The sequence below is a fragment of the Ailuropoda melanoleuca genome, chromosome 16, assembly GCF_002007445.2.
Source record: "Ailuropoda melanoleuca isolate Jingjing chromosome 16, ASM200744v2, whole genome shotgun sequence".
Classification (NCBI taxonomy): Eukaryota; Metazoa; Chordata; class Mammalia; order Carnivora; family Ursidae; genus Ailuropoda; species Ailuropoda melanoleuca.
In genome coordinates this window covers 45,574,772-45,598,904 of record NC_048233.1, presented here as the reverse complement: position 1 = coordinate 45,598,904, position 24,133 = coordinate 45,574,772, and the positions used below count along the sequence as shown (strand labels likewise).

At 50.8% G+C, this 24,133-nt stretch overlaps 1 protein-coding gene across 1 annotated transcript in view; it reads left to right on the top strand.

The window, feature by feature from the left end:
- Positions 1-1,347: 1,347 nt before the first annotated feature.
- DKK3 (dickkopf WNT signaling pathway inhibitor 3) overlaps positions 1,348-24,133 on the top strand; it is a 35,970-nt gene continuing 13,184 nt past the window's right edge. Inside the window, exons 1-2 of the mRNA XM_002925297.3 lie at positions 1,348-1,489; positions 4,135-4,218. Coding sequence (XP_002925343.1) covers positions 1,355-1,489; positions 4,135-4,218 — 219 coding nt within the window. The 5' untranslated portion in view covers positions 1,348-1,354. The remainder of the gene's footprint in view (positions 1,490-4,134; positions 4,219-24,133) is intronic.

The following is a 24,133-nucleotide window of genomic DNA, read 5'->3' as shown; positions in this document are numbered from 1 at the left end:
GTCCTTTTTCTCTTTTTTATGTGTCTTGTGGATAAACTACAGTGAATTTTTTAAAATTGTAATTCCAATAAGCAGTGTTATATTAGTTTCAGGTGTAGAACACAGTGATTCAACCATTCTGTGCAGCACTCAGTGCCCATCATGAGTGCACTCTTAGTCCCCCCACCTGTTCCACCCACACCCCACCCCCTCCCCTCTGGTGACCAGCAGTTTATTCTCTACAGTTAAGAGTCTGTTTTGTTTGTCTCTTTTTTTCATTATTCATTTGTTTTGTTTCTTAGATTCCACATATGAGTGAAATCATCTGGTATTTGTCTTTCTCTGACTGACTTATTTCCCTTAGCATTATACCCTCTAGATCCACCCATGTTTTTGTAAATGGCAAGATTTCATTCCTTTTATGGCTGAATAATACTCCATTATATATATATATATTTATATACACACACACCACATCTTCTTTATCCATTCATCTATTGGTGGACACTTGGGCTGCTGCTTCCATAGTTTGGCTATTGTGAATAATCCTGCAATAAACATAGGGGTGCGTATATCTTCAAGTTAGTGTTTTCATTTTCTTTGGGTAAATACCCAGTAGTGGAATTACTGGATTATAGGGTAACTCTATTTGTAATTTTTTGAGGAACCTCCGTACTGGTCCCCACAGTGGCTGCACCAGTTTGCATCCCCACCAGCAGTGCACAGGGGTTCCTTTTTCTCCACATCTTCGCCAACACTTGTTTCTTGTGTTTTTGCTTTTAATCATTCTGACAGCTGTGTGGTGATATCTGATTGTAGTTTTGATTTGCATTTCCCTGATGATGAGTGATGGCCTTCACTGATAATCTTGGGAAGTTATCCAGTGTCCCTGAGCCTTACTCTCGCCATTTGTAAAATGGGTATATTCACACCTATCTCCTAGGGAGGCTGTGAGGTTTAAGGCTATAATATATGTAAAACGTTCAGTACAGGGTTTTCCTCCTGGTGGGCAATTAATGGTACCTAGTATTACTACCATACCATTATTTGTAATTGCAGAAGAGGAAAAGAGAAGGGGTTCTTTTTTTCTAATGGGCTGATTTCTTTTTTTTTTTTTTTTTTTTTTTTTTTAAAGATTTTGTTTATTTATTTGACAGAGATAGAGACAGCCAGCGAGAGAGGGAACACAAGCGGGGGAGTGGGAGAGGAAGAAGCAGGCTCATAGCAGAGGAGCCTGATGTGGCTCGATCCCATAACGCCAGGATCACGCCCTGAGCTGAAGGCAGACGCTTAACCGCTGTGCCACCCAGGCGCCCCTAATGGGCTGATTTCTATCAAGAGATAATTGTACTCATTAAGCCTGTTGATTTACTAGATGGAAGCAGAAGAGGCTGCTGCCAAGACATCAGAGGTGAGCGTGGCGGACTTGCCGTCCAGCTATCACAATGAGACCAACACGGAAACCAAGGTGGGAAACAATACCATCCACGTGCACCGAGAAATTCACAAGGTAAGGGTGGCGGCGGCCAGCACATCCTCCTTTCTGTAGCTCCCCGTCCCATCAGAGAACAAAGGTCTTGTTTTACAAATTTGATCCACAAGCCAAAAATACAAATGAGGCTGGTAAAACACAGATTAAAAACCAGAGGGAGAGAGGGAGCTATTTAAGAGGGAGAGCTGAGTATCACAGACCTAAACTGCTGTTGCACGTAAGCAATAAATTTAACTTTAGGCTGCTTGCCAGTCCAATTGCAAAGGAATGGTCGGGGTTTTTTATCATTTGATAAAAGGGTGCAAACAAGTGTCAAGAGAGATACTTCTCTAGTATTGAATTTGAGGCATTTTTCTCATAGGTTTTAATGTGCGTGTTAGTAGAGAGTTGAAATAGAGTCCAAGTTTGGTGAATAGATCTTCACTGTTTCCTTACGAGGAACTCAGATGTGACGTACTCCTTCTTCAGAAGGGAAAACCTTCATTGCCACAAGACTGAACAGTCGCTTGCTGATTATCCACTCAAATTTCTATAGGAGAGGTTTTTCTAGGCTGCCACATGTCTAAGTGCTTCCTGGTTTAGTATTTGGCATGAGGAGCAAGCAGGTTCATTCCCCTCCTGACTTGAAGAAGAAAACATTGCAAATCCAGAGGCACGTAGCTTAGACCCTGCCTGGCATGAGCTGTGTCCAGCGTGACTTAGGCAGGACGGGGAGGGCAAACCTTGTGAGCCGGGCTTCTCCTGAAGAGAGTCTGGCGTGCAGATATTCAGAGTCATTGGTAGACGCCGTCGAGTTGACATTCTGTTGTGAGCATCAAGGAGCTTGGGCTCAAATCTCATCTCCACTCATTTATGCGAGACCCAGTGGTTCTCACGAGAGAGTCACACTTTGTTCAAGTGCCCAGGTAATGACTTGGTTGAAACAATAGTGTTTCTGTGTCGTGGAGCATAAAGGGGTCAATTTTTATGGGCCATCGCCTTGATTGTAGAGCAGCCTGTGTGGGGCTCTTCTCCCGCTGCGTACGGATGAGCTCAGCTTCAGCGTGTACCCCCCACCCCACCCCCAGATAAATGAACGAGTCACCCGCTGACCAGAATCCTTCAGCGTTGTTCGTCGGAGGACTGGAGAACATTTCCAAAAGTCATTGTTTCATTTTTTGTCAAAACCAATATTAAGTTATTCTCTTTGATAATAATTAACTTACAGGTTTGGCTCTGCTTAAGATTGTTTCTTGTAGATGTTGGAATACCCAAGTGGGCATCCTACCAGTAACTAGAATGATTTTGAAAAATAATTTAATTTTATGTCCCTCGCTAACCATATTTATGAAATAGGGAGGTAAGTACGTACAGGACAGTAGCCTGGGGGTCAGATGACTTAAGGTACATGAGAGCTCGTTGTAAACTACAAAGTGCTTGCAACAGCGAGATGTTCTTCTCTTCCTATTTCTTTCAGTAAAGTTACGTCATCAGGACTATGCAACAGCTCTCCAGTGGGTTCCATGGAACACCTTTCCTGTGCAATGCTTCAGGAGGGGTGGCGTGTGTGGTGAAACATATTCAGAAAACATCTTAATTTATTTCTCCTAGAGATAGGAAAATGCACATTTGTATAGTAAAGGCTCTTAGAAGTCCTGCAATTTTTACCTGCAGTGTAGGACTATAGAATTTTAAAAAATATACTGTCAGTTAATTTGGCAAAAATCTGGCAGAGGGGAAGACGACACTGCCTTTTTGCTGGGGAGAGGATTTACTTAGCCAGAAGTGTTAAAGTACGTTGGTAAAGACATGGTCCTATCTCCTCAGAAGTGCCATTTGGTCCACTACGATAAAGTAGGCTGTGTTTCTACTCTGTTCTGAACGCAGCCTCCTTGTGATATTAGAGCTGTCAGGAACTTTACAGATGACCTAGAAATGAGGACATCGTGGAGCAGAGAAGTGACTTATTCCAGGTGACACACTAGATAGTTGTTGGGAGCTGAGCCGAGGCTCAAAGAACCCAGATCCCCTACCTCCTGGGCCGGGGCCCCTTCTGTTCTTCATCCCCAGCACAAGCGGTCCTTACACAGGACCTCGGATGGGGCAGGAGCGGCCCGGTGTGCGGGCAGGACGCGGGGGCTCAGCTCGGAGGTGCCTGCTGCCCGAGAACCCAGTCAGAGGCAGACAGCGGATGGGGGCGCCTCCCTTTGCACTAAGCACTGCCTAGATGGAATATTCCGCCAGAATCAGGAGGGGCGCGGCCGTAGCTAAAGTCAGCCTGCTTCTCATGAAAGACGTTTGATGAGACACCCAGACCGGTCGTTGTTGAAAAGGACCTTGATGTTGAGTGTCAAGTGATGAACCCCAAGAACAGTAAAAACAGACACTGCTGAGTACTTGCTGTGTGCCAGGCGCCGTGCTGAGCCCTCCGCACGGAGCCCCCTCACCGCTCCGGGGAGCAGCCTGGGAGGTCGATCGCTGCACAGAGAGGGGGCCGTCCGCCCGAGGGCTGCACAGGGAGGGGCCGCCTGCCTGACGGCTCTGTTAGGATCAGAAAGAAATGGGGAGCGGGCGTTCTGTCGACTTTGGCAGATGCTCCTGCTCCAGAAAATGGGAAAAAGAAACCCGCTTGGTTTTGCCCAGAACGCCTTCCGTTCCATGTTCATGTACTTGCTCTGCCGTAGGTCACTAACAACCAGACCGGACGAACGGTCTTCTCAGAGACGGTCATCACGTCGATGGGAGACGAAGAAGGCAAAAGGAGCCACGTGAGTTGTCATTTCTCCCGGGTTCACCCCTTTAGCTTGCGAAGGGTGACCCAGACTTCAGGCCCTGGGTGGAAGGGAGCTGACTGTCATTCACCTCTCCTGCCTCCTTTCTAGCAAGATACCCCGCGGCCTGCATTTCCGACCAGGAGGATGCGGGCTGGTAACAGGCTCCAGTGCAATGCTCTTTGCATCAGAAACAACAGAGAAATGAAATTCTGTTGTCATTCCTGTGGTCCCCTCCCCGCCCTAAAAGGGAACAAGGAAGTACCTTGGGGTACTGACTGGCGGCCCCGGCAACAAGACCTGGCCTGTCCAACCTGGAATCCCCAAGGCCTCTTGTGTGGCCAGGCCTTCTGTAATCCCGGCCCTGGTCAGGCAGGTGGAGAGCAAGAACACCTTAATTAGTGCAACCCCGGGGCCTAAGGGAAAAGGGGTGTCGTCCCACTCCAGGCTTCATGCTCTGGCCCCCTTGTGATGGTTCCTACCACACAGTTGCCTGTTGCTTTGTCCAATGGCAGGATGGTTTTTATAAAATGACACAGTCCTAGTGGTGGAAAGGGCAGCATTTCACAGAAGGAGAGCCTGGGCACGGGTCGGGAGATGACCTAGTTGGCGTCACTGGTCTCCAGGCTCCCAGGCCCCAGGTGACATAGCTGCACTTCACCTTCTCAAGGAGGTGGCTGGCCTTAGAGGCAGATGGACGGTGAGGAGTGGACAAGGTGGCTGCCATGTGACATGGCCAGCAATGAAAATGCGCGTCCTCTTTGGAGACCCCAAGAACTAGTCTTTCTGTGCCCAGGTGCCTGACACAAACTTCAGCCACAAGTTCTTACCCTCCAAGGTACAGAGTGATTCACTGACCTTCAGAGGGGGGGCAAGGATTTTTCCTCACCTCCTCTGGTGGCATCACAGAAGAGAAGCAGTGTACCCATCAGAGCTAGGGAGATGGCGTTGATGTGATTGGTAGTTGGTGGGTTCTTTCTGCTTGTTTCTGGCACAGAGCTCAGACTGGGGGGTCCAGAGGGTTGTGTGTGATGACGGTGACCCACCATTCGAGGGACCTGGGGGGCAAGATCTCTGCTGAAATAGAAAGAGCTTTAGCAGCCGAGGTGAGAAGCATGAGTTGGCCACTTACGAGCTGGGTCAACCCGGTCACAGAACCCTTTGAAGTGCAGGCAGGATTGACTAAGGTCAGGAGGAAAGAGAGGCTAGCTTTCAAAGGTGGGAAGAGAGAGAGGAAAGGAAAACAAAACAAAACAAAACAAAACAGGCAGACAAACAGCCATAGGATATGGTCTTGGTACCAAGAGGGAAAAGCTTCGGAGTGTTACAGATTTAGGTCTGGTTGGGGCCCCATGAGAGAAGGAAAGCCTTAGCAGAAGCCATGGGATAGAAAGAGCAGGGAAACAGAACTCTCAGGGCTGTGAATTAGAAAAGAAAAATAGTCTTTGTTGTCAAGTGGGGAAAAAAAAAGAAAAAGCCTCTTATTGCACAATGGTCCATGTTTGCTCTGGGGAGCTTCTCAGAGCCCAGAGGGCAGCAGGCCTGACTATGAATAGGCTGCACCTGCCCGAGGGCCAGGTGCACAGGTGGCCTACCACACCCACACCCCTGCCTCCTCTGTTGGCCCCCACGGGAGGGGATCGGGGATCGTGCCAGGTTTTGAGCCCTGCGGTAAGGGAACTGAGGCTCTGAGAGTGGTGGGCAGGGGAGAGACAAGATCTTGAAGATGCCAAGAATGTGCTCGAGTCCGGGGGCAGTTGCCACACGTGTGTGCTGCCGCAAGTGATTTTGCTTTCCAGCTTTCCCAGGCGTGCATGGTCTTGTGTGCCCATGGGTGCCTGTGCTTTGGGCCCAGCAGAATCCCCACACCTGTGCACACAGTCTCTGGTGTCCACCCTGTGATGGAGGACATGTGGCGCCTTTGTGCAGTGTGCAATCCGAACTCCCATACATGTCAGTCTTGAGATTGCAGAAGGTGGACAGGGAGAAAGAGATCCCAGAAACCCAGTTTTTCTTGATTTCTGCTGAGGCCCTTGGGATAGGAGCTCACTGAGTTTCTCTGTGGGAATAAATCCCAATTTGCTTGGCTAGAAGGGAGACGTGGGGTATCTGATGCTTGACTGGCCAGTGTCTAGCAAAACCCATGGGTCTTTGGAGAACAGGCTAGAGACTTTTCAGGCCATCTCTGGAAGGAATATCCTGTGGCAGAAATGGGGGCATGTGTAATCTACAGCAGAGCCTCTCTCATCGTCAGGGTGGCTTGCCAAGAATTAGAGAAGCGCGGTCTAGTTTCACATGCCCACAGAAGTCCCCCATTCAACTCCTCTTTGGTTCCTGGGTCGCCATTGTCCCAAGACAATTGGGCTGGGGCTTATAAGCATTCTTTACAGAGACACGGAGCTCCTTTTAAGTGAGTAGGAAGCTGTAAAGACCAGATTGCCTTCAAAGGGATGACCATTGCCACCAAGGTCCCCTTCCCTAGTTTCTGAATATAATGATTTTTACAGTTGGCTCAGAAATACCTGACGGACGACCATTGCCACCAAGGTCCCCTTCCCTAGTTTCTGAATATAATGATTTTTACAGTTGGCTCAGAAATGCCTGATGCACTGAAGAAACTTTCTCTGAAATGGAAAAGAGAGATTTGCCATTCAAAAGGACAAAATCCTATGCTGTTCAGACCTTACAGTACTGTAAACCAGGGCTGAATTTTCAGGATTTAAAGTTCCCAGAAGAATTCAATTAAAAATCATCGCCAAGTGCCCCTACTTTCCTTTCTTCAAATGCCGGCGTGTGCATTAATATGTATGGTAACCCTAAGAGGCCCCTGGGAGGTCACAGACAGCGACGCTGTACGCCTGTCTAGGAAAGTAGCACACTGTGTGCAAGGCCCTGGTCTGTTTTTACGTTCAGCTGTGAAAGGGGGACAGGCCAGCGCGGTTCACTGTTCCACCTGAGGGCCCCTGCGATGGTGATGGGGTCCGACGTCTTTCTGTGGTGCTTTTGTTCTGAGCCCTGAGCCCTGCTTCCTTCACGGGCCAGTGGGTGGGCTGATTGATGCTGGGCTGCTTTTGAGCAGAGGGGTCAGGAAGAAAGTGGCGTGTCGGAAGCCAGCGAGGGGTAAGCCATGATGCAGAAACGACACGCTTTTATTTATAGAACTGTGTCCCCAAACGTGAAGAATCCTGCCCAATTAGCCAAGGCCCCAATTTGAAGGGACGTGTCCTCTCATTAGGATACAGCTCACAGCTCCAGAGCTGAGCACATCATGCCTCTCTGTCTTTCCTGTTTTCACGTTAGAACAGGATCTAGAAGAGGGGGTTCGTGTGTTTTTCCAGCTGAGCATGCCTAGTTTGAACCTCCAGGTTCAATCATGTCCAACCAACTCCAGCAGCTCGCTCAAGGCTTATGAGGCTGCAGGTACATTTCACTGCCCCAAACAGCCAGATCGTAGCAGTTCGAGTGACCAAGACCACCTTGGCCCAGAGAATGATCAGGGCACAGTGGGGTGCCAGCTTCGTTTGCTCCCCGTACCCTGAGATTTGATGCTGGAGTCGCCTGTATCAGTTCAGCGGAATTGCTGAGGACACCGTGAGAACAACTCATTGGAGGTTTAACAGAGAGAGATGGGAGTCTGTTAGAGAAACTCAGTCCGCTCCCAGCGGCCCTGTGTCCTGGACAGTGCCGTTGGGCAGGGAGGCGGGGGTGGCCAAGTCCCAGGAAATGCAGCCCTTCCCCGTCCATCAGTGTCCAGAATGAAGCCTGAACAAGGTGTGAGGCCCACCTGGGTTCAGACCCTGTCCTGACCCTTTTAAACTCTGACCTCTGTGATTCGGTTTCTTCATTTACCAAGTGGGGCTAATAATCCCTGGTTGACAAAATTGGGTGAGACTCTAGGAAGGCAAGGTTTATAAAAGCTCTTTGTGTGAGGCTCGTTATTATTGAAAAGTAATTAAAACTGGGTTCTCACCGGCTTCTTCCCTGGTTCCCAGCAACCTACTACAAAAAGAATGGAATTTGCCTGGCAGCTGAGGGTACATGCCAGGCCTCCACGGGCTTCTCTCCTGTGATGTTTGCAGCCTGGGGCTAAGTTCTCCAGGGTGCCTCACCCTCTGAGTCACGGGCTTTGCCAGAAGCCCTGCGCTCAGGTTGACTCACCCTGCTGTTCTTGTCCTTGCAAGTCATTCGTGTCTGGTTTGGGCGTTGGGGTTACACACTGAGGGAAGGATGGGCCACAGTGAAGGACAGGAATAGGGGGTGGTCAGGTGCTGACAAGCTGCAGGAAGTTGGCAGGATGTATACAGGTTTCTATAGAAAACGGAGACTCTGGGTAGTCAGAGGGATTACATAGTCTTGGGCGAGCCTGCCAGTCTCCGGTCCCATAACCAGACATCTGCGTACGTTTGCATTTCTAGATTTATAGTTTGAGTTGACTTTGTGATTTCTGGCCAAGTATAAGGCCCTCATGCCTTAATCCAGTAGGAAAAAATTATAGGAAAAATTGAGGAGCTCTGGATCATTCTGAGAAATGGATAAACGATCCCCAAGTAAAAGTTGATGTGGGTGAGCAGGCTTTAAGAAGCAGTAGGCATTTCTCTCTGAGCTGTAAGCTGGCTATATCACAGTGTACTCCTTTCAACCTGAATACCTTCCACAAGGGAATTCATGAAATATACATGATTCTACATCCCGACTCAAAATAGTTAGCAAATGAGTCTCTTACAGGTTTCATATAAGTTCCTATGAAGGGATGCCTTCGATAAAATGTTAAGTGAAGAAAAAGCAATGGCAGAGCAGTAACAGAAAATATACTCTACCTGTTCAGGATATAAAAGAATCTCATTTTTAGAAAGAAAAAGTCTGCATCGAAAGCTGAGAAAAATACATGCTATGTCATTAATAGTAGCTATCCCTTGAAATGTGCAGATTTTTCCTTTATCAATTTATATGTATTTTTAATGTTTTAAAAAGGAGCTTCTGAATTATTTTCAATTTTGCCATAAATGTCTATCTATACTTTTAAGTGATTTCGCAAGTCCTTTCATGGTGTAAGCCCTAGAAATTAAATGGCTAAGTTAAAGGGGCTGCATATCTAGCATTTTGAGAGATACAGCCAAGTTTTCCTCCAGAAATGTTGTGCTCATTTTACCCTTAGCAGCAGCTTCTGAGACTGTCCGTTTCACCAGCCCTCACCTCTGTGGTTGTGACCGGGGGCGGTCATCTAGATCTTTTCGTTTATATTTCTTTGGTTATTAGGTCATGGGGAATGGCTGTTTTCGAGTTGTAAGTTGGAGCAAAGAGAGAGGCCCGCCACACAGAGCTCATCCTTACTCCCTTTTGCGGGGAGAAAGGTCAGTTTTGCATTCCAGGCTGTTCCCAAGACCAAACACCATCTGCCCCACTGTGGGGCAGATTAGGGAGGTGTGAAGTTCGGGGGGGCTATCTCAGCTCAGTATCCCTGTGAGGGGGCTGATGGGCCATGAGTCACACAGGGAGTGGGCGGCAGTGACATGCAGGCTACTGCCTCCACCTCTGTAAATGCAAAAAGACAGGCCCTCCCTCCTTCCTTGTCCCCTCACCCCTCCACAAACACCCTGAACAGATGCTCGATGCCTCCCACACGAGAAGCCCTTCAGCGGGGTGGCTAAGCGCTTGGGGACAAGCAGATCCAGTTCAAAGTGCGGCTCTGTTGCTTAGGAGCCGTGGGATTTTGAGGAAATCCCTGAACTGCTCTAAGCCTTAGTTTCCCCATAGGTACAGGTGGGTTCATATAGTACCTTCCATATCGTGTTGTCCTGAAGATAATCCAGGTAGAAAAAAACCGCATGCATTGCCTAGAACGCAAGAGTAAGCAGTCAGTAAATGCCGGCCATCTGTTGTTATTATTTAATTGCCCCAAAGCCATAGCTTCCAAAATTCCCAATATTACTTATTTCACTCATTCATTGATTTGCACATTTATTGAGCGCTTCCTGCATGTCCGACCGATAAATGCAAAAGACAGTCCCTAACATCAGCACTCAGGCTGGTAGTGGACCCAAAAAATACATGGGTCATTATGACGTGAATTCATATTTCCTAAGACAGAGGTCGTTGGGGGCAGGGGGGAGCTCTGGGCAGGTGCCAGATCAGGTAACAGGGAAGACTTTGTTGGGAGACAGTTCGTCCTAGCCTCTGGCATTTCTGCTCATTTTATAAGCAGAGACACTCATTGCCCTTTTGCTCCAGACTGTCTTTTCAAGGATGTCTGTACAGCAAGCAGCCTCGGAAGACAGAGCTAGCCCCTCCTCCTGGGCAGAGGAGGGCAGGTTGGACTGCAGTCTGTTATAGAAGATCTGGGTTCTCTAAGCTTGACCTTCCTCAGCCCTGTACACACCCACCAAAGGCATAGTACCCCCGGGCCCCTCGGTGTTGCCCCATGGGACTTAGAGCTGTTGCAAATGTGCTGCTCTGTGCTGTCAGCTGTCCGGTCCTCTGTCTCTGACCCAGGAGTCTCATGGTTTCTGCCGCCATCCATGAAACTGTGGAAGGCTCACTTGTCAACTTTCACATTTCTCAGCAGGCTTCCCAGAAGAGGTGACGATGGAGCTGCATTTCGAGTGATGTGTAGAAATTCCCAATTGTGGGAAAGAAGGGCATTCCTTACATAAGCATTCTTGGTTCAGAGTCAAGGGGGCGTTTGGAAATAAGACCATGTTTGAGGAACACTACATAGTTGAGAGCGCCAGGCCGGCTGTATGCTTGGGGACACAGCAGAGGAGGCTAGCTGGGGAGGGGCAGAAATTAGATCAGCAAGGGCTTCAAGAGTCCAGCCAAGGAATTAGAAATACGTGTTGGGCTAGTGACATCTTGCGTCTGAAACATTCGACATGGCCTGTATTGTGTGTGCGGTATTCTGAGGCACCACACGATCCCCAGAGGAAAGAACCATGAAGACAGAGTAGAGATGTGGACACGCTGGTGGGGACAGGGTTTTGCTTAATCCTGCTGAAGTTCAAGGTCTGAACACACAAGGGTGTGCCCTACAAAATGTCTGGTGTCAGAGATTGGAACCTGGAAATTTTTACTTAGAAGCAGAACAGTCTGCTTTTGCTTCGTGCCACTAGCTAAGTGACAGTGATTTAATTTGAAATCTCATGAGGCTGATGGCATCTGCTGCAGAACAAGCTGATTTCTGGGGTTTCTGAGTAGCCTGAGCATGGCAGGGGCCGAAGAGCACCCCACGCATGTGTGTGGCTGTCCGCCTCTGCTGGGACCTGAGGAGCCCCCAGCAGCCTGGGCCACGTTCACCACGGAGCCTTTGCCTCCTGGCTGTAAGATGTGTGGCTCCGCGCTTCCTGGCCCCTATGCATGATTCTGAAAACCGCACAGAGCTCGTGAGTCCATTTTGTTTTGTTTTAAAAATAACATCGAGGAAAAAAAAAACAGTATCAAAAGCCACAACATCCCACCATATCCCGCATTTAGTCCGTACAGCTCAGAAAGTGACCATATTAACCAGCCCTTCTCCAGATTCACCTCTGTCTCATTTTCGGGGTAAATCCTGGTTCAGACCAACCCGTCACTGCTCTGATGTATTGAGTGCCCCTAATAATTAATGGCCAGAGATGATGAAGGTAGGAGCTGCCATTTGTGGGATCTGACCAGCTGCCCCTCCCGTGATCCGCGTGGCAACCGTACAAGGCAGATGCCCTGTTGACCCCATTTTATGGAGGAAGTAACTGAGGCTCAGAGCAGTTGTACAACAGAGCTACGTGGGCAGAGCCAGTACTAAAAGAAAAAAGCAAAACAAATCGCTTAGGTCTTGATTTCTAAACGCCCAAAACCCATGTTCTTTTTTTTTTTTTTTAAAGGTTTTTATTTATTTATTTATTTGACAGAGACAGCCAGCGAGAGAGGGAACACAAGCAGGGGGGAGTGGGAGAGGAAGAAGCAGGCTCATAGCAGAGGAGCCTGATGTGGGGCTCGATCCCAGAATGCTGGGATCACGCCCTGAGCCAAAGGCAGACGCTTAACGACTGCGCCCCCCAGGCGCCCCCCAAAACCCATGTTCTTAATGGAACATTTAAAAAAAAATTGTGGTAAAATATATACAACTTAAAATTGATCATCCCGGCCATGTTTGTGTTCATCAGTAAGTACAGTCACATTGTTGTGCAACCCATCTCCAGAAATCTTTGCATCTTGCAGAATTGAAACCTATACCCCTGAAACTCTAACTCCCTACGGCCACCCTTCCACTTTCTGTCTCATGAATTTGTCTCCTCCAGGGACCGCATATGAGTGGAATCCTATAGTATTTGTTTTTCTGTGACTGGCTTATTTCATTTAGCGTAGTGTGGCAGCACATGTCTGAATTTCTTTCCTCTTTCATGTTGAAGAATATTACATTGTATGCAGGTGCCCCGTTCTGTTTCCATTCATTTGTCGGTGGACACTTGGGTTGTGTCTACCTCTCGCTATTGTAAATAACGCTGCTATGAACATGGATGTGCAGAGACATCTTTGAGTCCCTGATTTCAGTTCCTTTGGGTATAAACCCAGGAATGGAATTGCTGGGTCATACCGTAATTCTGTGTTTAATTTTTTGAGGAACCTTTGTACTGTTTCCCATAGCAGCTGCCCTGTGTGCATTCCCACCAGTGGAGCATGAGGTGGGACATTTTTTTTGCCTCTTGGTTTCTGTGACCGTAGGCTCTAGGGGACCCAAGGGCCCAGTTTAAGCCGAAGGGCCGGACAAAAATCCCCGGGCTCTGCTGCCCTTGGTCAAGGCAGTGCCTTCCCAGCGGTGACACCAGCGGCTGCCTCTGCTGTATGGCAACCACAGCTTCAAGGGGCGTCTTTGAGGTGTAACTGCCACCACTACCCAGAGGTCCTCACCCTTGCCCCCAGCCGCTGACCCCAGGCTGGCTGTACGAAGCAGGCTCAGGCTACATCTTGGAGATTCAGCTCTTGGATCCAAAGATGGGATTTTCTTGACCATTTGCAATCTGTGACCTCTCCACACCCTCCTTTATAGGACCTCCCCCACCATGGTCTCCTAAAAGAATCACGGAGGCTTTCAGAGGCCTCCCACTTTCCTGACAGGGCACTGCAACTCCTGGGGGCCAGGTGGGGGCTCTGACTTCCAGGGAGAAGGTTTTGTGGCAGTGGCAATATTCTAAATCCCACTGGTGTAGGCTGGGCTTCTTGGGAGGAGGGCCAGAGGACAGGGCCAGCAGAGGCCTTGGTCAAGCCCTGTCCTCCTCTGGCTCACAGGTAGGGCCAGTGAAAGGGACCTGGGTGAGGATGGGGACTCACTGTCACGCCCCCCATCTGATGAGCTTCGCTGGTCTCCCTCAGGCAGGAACATCTGCTCGCGGTGCCACATCCTTCAGGCTGTAGGAAAAATGGGGATGGGGTCACGGAAATGTTTGCACAGACCTCATGGCTCTAGCCCTGCTGTCAGTTTCAGTTTTCACCTCCACTTCCTGGAAGAGGAAGAATAAACAAGACCTTTGGGGGCATTTAGGGGAGCACAGCACAGTGGGATTTGGAGTCTGAAGTACCCCAGGGTGGAATCCCCGCTCCTTGGGGAGCTTCCCTCACTGCTCTGAGCACTGGTCCCTGCTCTGCGGAAGGGGGATGTAGTGACTGCCCAAGGGTGTTTTTGAAGTAAGAGACAATGTGTGCAAAGCATCTGGTACTTAATAGGTGCTTAGTAAATGTCAATTCTGCTTTCCCGGGCCCCTGGGGGCAGGAAGCAGTAGCTTCCTAAATTTGAGTGTGACAAATCAGTAAATGTGTTTATTTTGTTGTAAGGTTACCGTCACTGGAAACACAGTAATTGAGAAACTTTCTCAGGTGACGGCCACCGAGGTGCTAGACAAAGCAGCTGTAAAAGCTGTTGTTGGTGAAATAGTCCTCGTGCCAAAGATAAAGCAGTATTGCACTGAGTCACAGGATCACAAGTGGCAGAATTCCCAGGGACCTTGAGCTCTAGACCAGGGACGAAAGCCTGTGGCATAAGCATTGCCACTCCCCACCCCCCCCACCGCCGTGACTATGGCAACCGTTGCTAATCAATAGCAGTCCTTTCCTAATGAGCCCAGACAGGGCCTCCGAGCTTGAGATAACCCAGCCCCTCCAGCAGCCACGGTAGCCAGTTGGAAGAGTGCTGTACTTAAAATCCATTTCTCATCCCCGCTCTAGACCAAACCTCATTTTACAAATGAGAAAGCAGAGATGAGTTTTCTTCAAATCACGCAGCTTTTGGAGTCGGGACTTTCTGTCCAGTTCAGTTCAGTGGGCCCGGCGTTCCCTGTTCCTGAAGCAGGGTCTCGGGGCACTGTTCCTGTGACCTCTCCTAAGGTTAGTAACAGAGAAGGTGGTCTGCCTAACGCTGAGAAAGATGACGAAGACTAGTGGGGAAGGGTCTTCTCAGGCCCAGGGAGAAAAATCAGAAGTTCGTCAAGTGGCAGCCTGGAGAAGGGTCTAGAAGACTGTGAGCCCTGGGCAGGAAGGGGTCTTGTCAGGTTCATCTCTGTCCTGACAAGGGGTAGGCACTTAGTAGTGGAGTAAACAGATTTAGGGATGAAAGCTGTCTGACCAAGGAGTAACTCGGGGAAATGTAAGCAGGAGCAGAAATCCTTGAAGATAAGGTTCTCACATGCAGATGACTTCTTTGCTAGAAAAATGATCCTCTCTGTGTTTTCTTGCTCTCATGCGTTTGTCTACATGATTGAACACCTCCTGTTTGTTGGGCTGCTTCCCAGGTGTTTTACCTGTTTTACTTTCTAATCCTCACAACCCTGAGAAGTAGATACGATTTTACAGAAGAGGACACCAGAGTTTCGAGAAGCTAAATTCCTGAGGTCGTGCTAGATGGTTGGTTGAATGGTAGAATTGGACTGGGGACCCAGGCATAAATTTTGGCCTTTTCAGTCAAAAGATATATTTCTGATAAAATCATGAATGTTTGCAACCGTGGTTCCAGGTGCTTTTGAAGATTGTTGTGACCCTTCCACCTCTCATTACATTCTTGTCATTTATATCGAGTCATTAAACTCCCCCTACCCCCCCCAGTACCACAAATGAAAAACCAGAATCACCAAAGGAAAGCTCCGTGGCAGTGGACGCTGGAATCTTTTCCTCCGGGGAAGGCAGAGCCCCCTGGGGTCACCGGCAGAGAAGGGCAGAGGAGGGGTGTTCAGGAAACCGTGGAATCTCTCACCCACTTTCTTTAGTTCTTGCCACCCACCGGGGGTGAGGCCTGCTGCCGCTGAAGAGGAGCATTCGAACCACTGGAGAAAAGCATTTTAAGTGGGTGGCGTGCGCCCGTATCTGAAGTTGGCAGCTGGCACATCTCAATGATGTGATGTGGAAAATACAGCCACAGGAAACAGCCCGAATTTTCCATGGTCTCATGACTCAGGGCTTCGCTGAGGAGGGAGCAGGCACGAAGGGCAGGAAGAGCCCACCACCTCTGCCTTATGAGTAGTGGTCGGGATGGAAAATGTCCCGGCTGGAAGACAGAGGAGGGGCCTGCATGCGAGGTCCTTGGGTTCCTGGGAGGTTTGAGGTGCACGGAGGCAAGCAGCCTCCATCCTTCTCAAGCCCTGGAAGCCGAGGGTTGTAGGCTCAGCCCCATATGCACAAATTTCCCCACCCAGCACCCTCTTGCTTTTTCCATTGCTTCCGGGGCCCCTTCCCACCCCCCAACAACATCTACAGGGACCTCCTTCCCCGGGGAGAACACACACCCTGCAGCAGAAATAGTCCTACTCAGTGCCTGCCTGGCAGAGCTGCTCCCCTCCCCCCCCCAAGAGCTTTGCTAAGATTTGGAGGATGAAGGGAAAAAGAATATTCGCTGAGCACCTACTATGTGCCAAGTACCGTGTGACCATTTCATATAAGCTCTTCTCCTTAGCTCTTACCAAATCCACCTAAAACAGGAGACGCTGGCCCTGTTTTAAAGACAAGGAAGCCCAGGGGCACCTGGGTGGCTCAGTTAAGGATCTGCCTTCAGATCAGGTCATGATCTCTGGGTCCTGGGATCGAGCCCCACATCAGGCTTCCTGCTCAGCGGGGAGCCTGCTTCTCCCTCTGACCACCCCCGCTCTTGCACATGTGTGCTGTCTCTCTCTCAAATAAATAAATAAAATCTTTAAAATAAATAAAGACAAGGAAGCACAGAGTGACCTCCCGAGGTCACACAGCATGTAAGGGGCAGAGCTGGGATTTGGAAGTAAATCTGCTTTACTCCAAAGCCTAGCCCCCTCCCTACAGCACTACATTACAGAAGGGTCAGATGGGCGGTCACTTGGAGTGATGGAGCGTCGGGCACATGCCACGATAGGTGGCCACAGTTGCCACCCTTCATCTTCCTGTGGCCCGGTGATGGTCAGGGACTTACCCAGGTTTGCCCTGCAAGGAGGAATGAGGAAGGAAGCAGATCCAGGGAGCGTAACCAGGGGGTGGGGAGTGGGTCCCTCCAGAGCCGGGGCCTGGCTCTCAGCTTGGCGTGGCTGGACTCCTTGGGGCCAGCACCTCATTGTGAGGATGGGTGGCTCCGGGGTGTCTGAGGCAGGAAACGTGGGTGTGCCGGGACCACCTTCCACACAGCTACGGCTTTCCCGCTCCCCCGCCAGCCCACCGAACAGAAGCACCAGAAGACGTGGCCACTTGCGAGCGCGAGGAGGCCAAAGCATGTGTTTTTCCACACCTGAAACATATTAAGGCCTTTTCCAGGCTCATTAACGTAAATGGTTCGACTTGGAAGGTTTAACAATCCCACAAGCCCCTTTTGCAGCCCTCTCGGTGGTAGAACTTTGTGGGTAGTGTCGGGAGGAGAGAGGATGATTGCTAAGGGCAGGAAAGAGGCCAGGACTGCAGGGTTTGGAAGCACGTTCAAGGCCCAGGGTGAATGCCAGCCTGGCTCCCCCATCCAGTGGCCTGGCAGAGGGCTGGGGAAGTGAATTTTTTCTGCACGGGGGAAAAAATTTTGTGTTTGTTTCATGTTGCTTTAAATTTTCTTTTTTTCCTTTTTTTTTTCTTTTTAAAATTTTTTTAGTTGAAAGAATTCTTTGAGCTGTAGTTTTAAAAGGGGGCATGAGATTGGAGGCACCAAAGCAGTGGTTTGTAACCTTGGCAATGCCTGAGAATCACCTCCTTAACCTGCATAGAACTCCTGGAAAAGAAATCCGCATTTGTCTTCACTGACTTTGAAATTAAAGGGGCGCTTCCTTCAGTCTTGAGTGTAGGCAACAAAGCACAGTGTTGTTAGCGCTGCCGTTGTTATCAATACCAGTCTCCTAGTCTCCTCCTGCGGCAGATGTCGTAAAATAGCATCTGCGCTCGTCACTGCTTAGAAGTCGAGGTCGTCGTCAGGCCTGTTGGCAGGTCTTACTATGCGGTGTGTTAGGAAAGAAACTCATAACATTGTATCTCAGAATTCTTCGGTAATTGTATTTCAGTCGTTTTCTTTGTAAGCCTGTGTGTTTTCCTCTGTTCATCTAAATGCATTATTCTGAGCCGGATTCCATAGGCTTCGTTTAGCTGCCATAGGAGTCCATGGCACAAAAAAGGTGAAGACCCCTTGGTTTTGTTGCTGTTGTTTTGTTTGTTTGTTTGTTTTTAGAGAAAGCAATGAGCAGAGGGACAGGGAGAGGGAGAAACAGGCTCCCCGCTGAGCAGGGAGCCCAATGCGGGACTCGATCCCAGGATCCCAAGATTATGACCTGAGCCGAAGGCAGATGTTCAACCAACTGAGCCCCCCAGGTGCCCCCCTTGATTTGAAAAAGGCCAGTGGCCAGGGCCCACACTGGGGCCTCTGAGTCATTTGGATGTAGACATGGCCTGTCAGGCAGAGCCGTTGTTGAAGGGGATCCGTCTGCATTTCCTGGAGTGGAATCCCCACCGTTGTTGCTGGGACCTGACCCCCCATCTCAGAGCAATGCCAGCCTCCATTCAGGTGGCTTGAATCCTAAAGACCACGAAGACCCATTCGCAGGACCCTGAAGCATGAACAAAGCACATTGGGGGGGCTCTTGAAGATGCTGGCATTGCGGCCTGTCTCCGATGGAGGAGTGTGCAAGTGCTCCCAGACCTGCTGTTGTCACCTGTGTGGTTGGATGGGAAGGAAGCCTGTAGACTCTTGCTGCTCAGGACCCCGGCAGAGGTCAGCCACCCTCTGGGAAGGCTGGAGGCCTTTGTCGCTGCTCGGCGGGTGAACCGCCTTCTGAAGTCTCTCCTGACCTCCGGCTCCGTCTGAGGCCTGTTGCACTGCTGGCTCAGCTCGAGGATACAGAGACGACGTCTGGCTGGAGAATTTCCATGTGTCAGGAGGGTCACCGCACCGCTGTTTCTCAGAGAAGACCGCCCTCGCTCCCCTGAAGACTCCACCCCACGCCTTTGGGATGGACTAGAAGAGAAGAAAGCTGAGCTTGTCTTCACCACGGTTCTCTCCAGTATGTGTGCCCAGGGGCCGGGTCTCAGAACACCAGACTCTGAGAAACTAGGTCTTGTCTGGGCTCCATCTCCAAGGGCTAAGAGTAAGAAGGGACATGACACGTTTATTACTTTCTTCCCAAGGCAAAGGAAAATCATCAGGAAGGGATTGGGTTGGGCTGAGTCAGCTCACTGACTCATATGAAAAGAGTAAACAGCATACCAACTGAGTAAATTCTTTGAAACTCTGTCCATCCCCAGTGATGGGGGAAGAGTGGTGCACGTACCCGAGATGTCACTGAGCAGTAGGGACACTCGCAGAACCGAGTCAGCTGTTTGTAATTACTGAAAAGCACAGCCGATCCCTGCACCCTGCCCCGGTCCTACTCTTCATGTCCTGCGTTATTCTTCCCCTTGAATGAATGAAGGAGTCACACAAGCGATCACATCAGCAATACCAGGATTAGTGAGCACAGGTACATGACAGGACTGTGGCCAAGTGTAATCCTATTAATTGCTTTGTGGGAAGCAAGGTGATTTCATTAGGGGCTGTATAAGATCTCTGAGGGTGAGGACGCACAATGACGGCTGTTCCATGAGGCCCGGACTGGGCCCCGCCCGCCCTGGGCATGGGGAACATCATCCTGGTCTGCAGCCTGGGTCTCCTCTCGACACCACTGCCCAGGCAGCAGCTCTGCTGTCCTTCAAGGCTAAACGCCATTTGTCGGGGGCAGATGCCAGCACCAAGGGCAACTCCGATTCTGGTTGTATGTGTCACAAAAAGTGGCCGAGGCCTGGTGGGACTGGAGGCAAAGGGAGGCCGCATGGGAGCCGGACAGCTGCTTCAGTTCAGAACTAGAAAAGGAGGCATTGGAAGGCGATGGAGGTTTGCCTGAGGTAGCTGAGTTTGTAGAGGAGAGGCCAGGAGGGGTAAAGCAGCTGCAGCCCTTCAGAGCAGTGGCGAAAAGCTTGTGAGAAACAGGAACCAGGTCCTGCCTTCCCATAGACATTCCTGTCATGGCTTCCCAGGGCCGTCTCCCAGGAGACCTAGCTGTGCTACCCCCGATCCCTCTCCCCACCCCCAGAGGGCTGGTGGCAATTCTGTATCTCCTTCCAGGCGCTTCCCTGATACATGGTGGTCAAGGAGTGCTGTTGGCTCCTCAGACACAGCAGGACCCTGGAGGGCACCCTGTCACTGCCCAGACATCGCTTCTGACACCCACCATTCATTGCCCAGAACATTTGTTTTAAAAGACAGAAAGCATAAAGACCCTCATCATGGACCTCTCTTCCAGCACCACGGGGTCAAGACTAGTATTGGGGGTGGCCTCTTCCTCAGAGACTAATCAGGACCACAAGGGGCACCCCCAGCAGCCCACCCCAGGGACTCAACATCAACATGGATTGGTATTTTATGAAAAATCACTGGAATTCCTAGAAATGCTAGCTCTGCTGGACTTTTAAACGGTGAGTGGAGTCATCCAGCCAAGGAAAATGGCATCAAACTTGCTTGGCCGGGAGGGCAGCCAAGGGCCACAGAGGCTGTAGAGTAGCCGAGGCTGGAGAGGGCCAAAGTGGAGACGGAAGCTTCATACCGTCAGCCACCAAGCTCTACGGCGAGGAAGCAGGGCATGTGGAATCGGCCGCCTGGCTCTGAATGGCGGCTTGAGATCGCTGAGGGCCACAGCCTGCCGTGCTCCTTAGTGGCCTACCGGCCTGGGAGCGGGCCCGGCAGAGGCACCAGCAACTCTGGGAAACACTGCTCCGGTTAACTCTTCCCCCACACCCAGTGGTGCAGAGCAGCCATTTTGTTATGCTCATGGATGAAGGGTCGGGAATTCGGAAAAGGTACAGTGGGGCGGCTTCATCTCTGCTCTACAGTCTATGAGCTCAGACTTGAAGCCAGGGGTGACTCAGGGGCGAAGGCCAGAAGCATCGAGGGTCTCTTTGCACTCAGAGTCCAGCTGGGACCCTAGCTGAGGCTGCCAGCCTCTCTGTGCAGCCCGGGCCTCCTCCCAGCATGGAGGCTCGGTTCAGAGAACCCCTCATGATGGAAAGAGCCAACCGGAAGCTACACTGCCTCTTAGGACCCAGCCTTGAAAGGCACACAGTGTTACCCCTCCACCTTCAGTCGATTCAAGCTAGAGCTTGTGTGTTCTCCGGGGGCGAGGATGGGATGATTAGGTGTTGGGTACACTGCCCTTCTAGTTTCTCCTACTTCTTATTTCTAGAAACGATCCCTGGGTCCAAAGATGCTATAAGTGCTCTGGGTGAGAAGATGCCAGGGCCTCACGTGCAGGCCTCAGGGGGCTTTGAGGACTGAGGCATTTCCCAGCTTGGGTTGCCTGGCGACACAAATGACCAAGCAGCCAAGGGTCACCTTGGCCTACCCACCAGAGAGAAAAGGTCCCCCCTACAACCTGAATCTTGGCTTTTGCATGGTGGGTCTTGACAAGTCTTATAAACCTCCGTTGGTTCTTTGAGGCCAAATGCCTTCCTCTCTTCACCCGGTTTCTACTGGGGTAGATATGGAGGGCTGGGGGCACCAAGGAGACTAGTGCTGGCTGCCCGGGGGGAGAGTCAGGGAGGGCTTCATTGAAGAGGAGACATTTGTGCTGCTCCTCAAAGATGAATCAGTGAGGGCATTCTAGAAGTAGAAACTAAGATTGGATCTTAGGGGGTGGTGAGGAACTCCAACAGGAAAGCAGGGTGGGAACTGACCTCATTGGCTGACCTGAAACTACATGCAGAGTGTGGACTCCAGGTCATGGTTGGTAGGGAAGATGGAAAGAGTGAGTTGCAAGGTAGAGTGTCCTCAGGGTGGAGGCCTTGTGGGGACTCACAACCTTTATGAATTTGCTAGAATCCAGGATACCTGAGCCCTGTAGATCCAGAGACTTGGCATTCTTGGCCCTCTTGCCAACTATATGCAGACCTCACTGATGCATAAACCAAAAAGCAAGGATAATAATTTGCAAGAGTGAGGAGCGCCTCTTTCCAGTGGCAGAAATGTTGCCACCCCACCCAGGACACCCCCTGCCTGGTGCCAAGGTCCTGGGGAGCTGAAGGTAGCTGGTAAGAATTCCAACTATGGGAGGTTGGTACTGTGTAGGGCAATTCATGGGTTCTAGGCTTTCCTCCTGCAGCCGGAGGAGAGAGCTCCCCACTGCCTGAAGCTCAGGTCACTGGGGGACACACCTGTGTTCTGACTCACTCCCACCTTGTCACATTCTTTTATTATGCTTGTGTCACAGGTGCTGCTGGCCGTTCAGGGGCCTGGAGGGCCTCCTGTTTCCTCCATTAGGTGTTGATTGAATTAGTCTGACCTCAGCTTTTCCAGGGCTCCGCTGCTGGAACAGCTTTCAGAACAACTATGATTAGGGACGAACGTAATCAGGTCTGTGTTCTAGGAAGACAGTTGCGGCTGCAGCAGAAGCCCGGTGGAGAGGCTGGCGACCAGCCTCTTTGCTACCACAGTGGTGCTAAGAGTGAGGTGTGACCTCAGCCGGTGGGGGGGGGGGCTCTGTGAGGCTGGCCGAGCCCTTCCCCCCGGGAGTCTGAGAGTGAGCCCCACTCTCCCAATTTCCAGGCGCTCGCAGGAGCAGGGCAAGCATAGAGACCTCTGGGGGCAGGAGCTGGAAGGAATGAAGCCTGCTTTGTTTCTCCCCAGCATTCAGCCTCTCCTCCTGGGATCCAGTCCGGATTCAGTTCCTGGGAACCTGGCAAGCACCTGGCTCTCTGCCCATTAGTGGAAGCATTTCTCCCAGAGTCCTCCGCGGGACCTCGGACTGGCCGGGTCAACGGCTCTCCTGGGCCGCATGCAGGGGCTGCAGCCACCATGGGCGTGTGGGGCAGAGGCTCCTGCCAGGCCTCCACTTCCTGGACCAGGGGGCCGTGGAGCCCCCTGGGGGTGGAACCCACTAGGAGAGCTGGGCCGTACTCCCCCTTGGATGGGAGGAGACTGAGCAGCCAGGACAGTTAGGGTTCATTTGCACGATTTGTGCCTTTCCTAGTACCTGGGATTCTGTCCCTCTTCCTTTGCTGCTCTTCTTATCCCTCGGGGAAATGCTCCTGGGCAGAGGGCAGGGCCTGCTGGGAAGGCCAAGGCCCCGCAGGACGGCCCGGGGCAGGTTTCTGGATCCCGGCTCCCACTGGCCGTCTGACCTAGCGAGCAGCCAGCAGGTCTGGGTTCACATCCCAGCTCTGCGGCTCACAAGCTGTGACTTTGGGCAAGTTACTTGAGTTTTCTGTGCTTCCGTTTCCTCATCTACCCAATAGAAAGCAATAATAATAGTGCCTCTCTTGATGGATTGTTGCCAAGGTTGCAGGAATTAGTGCTCAGGCCTTAGGACAGCTCTGCAGACCGGGAACAGGACCTAAGCTTCGACTGTTGGGGCTGTTTCATTATTGTAATCACTCTCATCCTAGGGAATCCAGAGGCCTTTCCTCCAAGTACAGAAGCCGTGCCTGCACACATGGACCCTCTGGGTGGTCTTCTGCTCCCAGCTGAGGGCCCAGAGTCCAGAGTGGCTCCCCTGATGTCCTTGTTGGCTTGTCTTCACCGGTATCTCTGTGTCACTGGTCCTTCCCCTTCAACCTCCTGCCCAAGGCCAGTCTCACTCTCTGTCTTTCAAGAAACACTCCTGTTGAATCTTGTTGATAGGTTTGGCAGAGAAAACATGTCTTGTAACATACTAATTTTTTAAAAAGATATTATTTGTTTGAGATAGAGTGAGAGTGAGCAAGAGAGAGAAATAGAGAAAGTGAGAGAGAGCACAGGGGAGTGGGCAGAGAGAGAGGGAGAAGCAGGCTCCCCACCGAGGAGGGGGCTCGACTCAGGACTCCATCCCAGGACCCTGGGATCGTGACCTGAGCCGAAGGCAGATACTTCACCAACTAAGCCATCCCAGCGCCCCTAATAATTTTTAATATAAGTCTGTGCCATGCACTATTTGGGTCATAGTATACTAAAGTATTTTTCATTTATCTGAAATTCAAATTTCACTGGGCATCCTGTATTTTTATTTGCTAACTCCGGCCGTCCTACTGTGAGGCCCCAAAACTGAGGGGTCTCATGCAAGTCCAAACAAGGAGTCGGTGGAGGGGCGGTCAGGACGGGGTCCTTTCCTCATACTGGAGACTGGAGGTGCTCCGATACTAGGTGCTATGACACCATTGGTGCTTTGGGACCCCAAGTTCCTGGCAGGCTCCTGATGACTTGAGCAGCAGGCGTCTTGTGCAGGCGGAGTGCTGACCGTGTCCTAGGTGTGTTTGGCAACGGGCAGACCCAGGTGAGGCCCAGTGGTTCCACTCTGTTGTCTGTGGGGGACCTGGGCAGTGGGGACTGTGCAGACCCCAAGACCCCGGAAACGGTGGGGATTGGAAAGGGCTCCCTGCCCTGTTTCTAAGGTAGGTGGGGTGACGGTGCTCATTTGGTTAGGGAGGATTCGGGCACATGGAGAAATTTTCTTTGGAATTAAATACA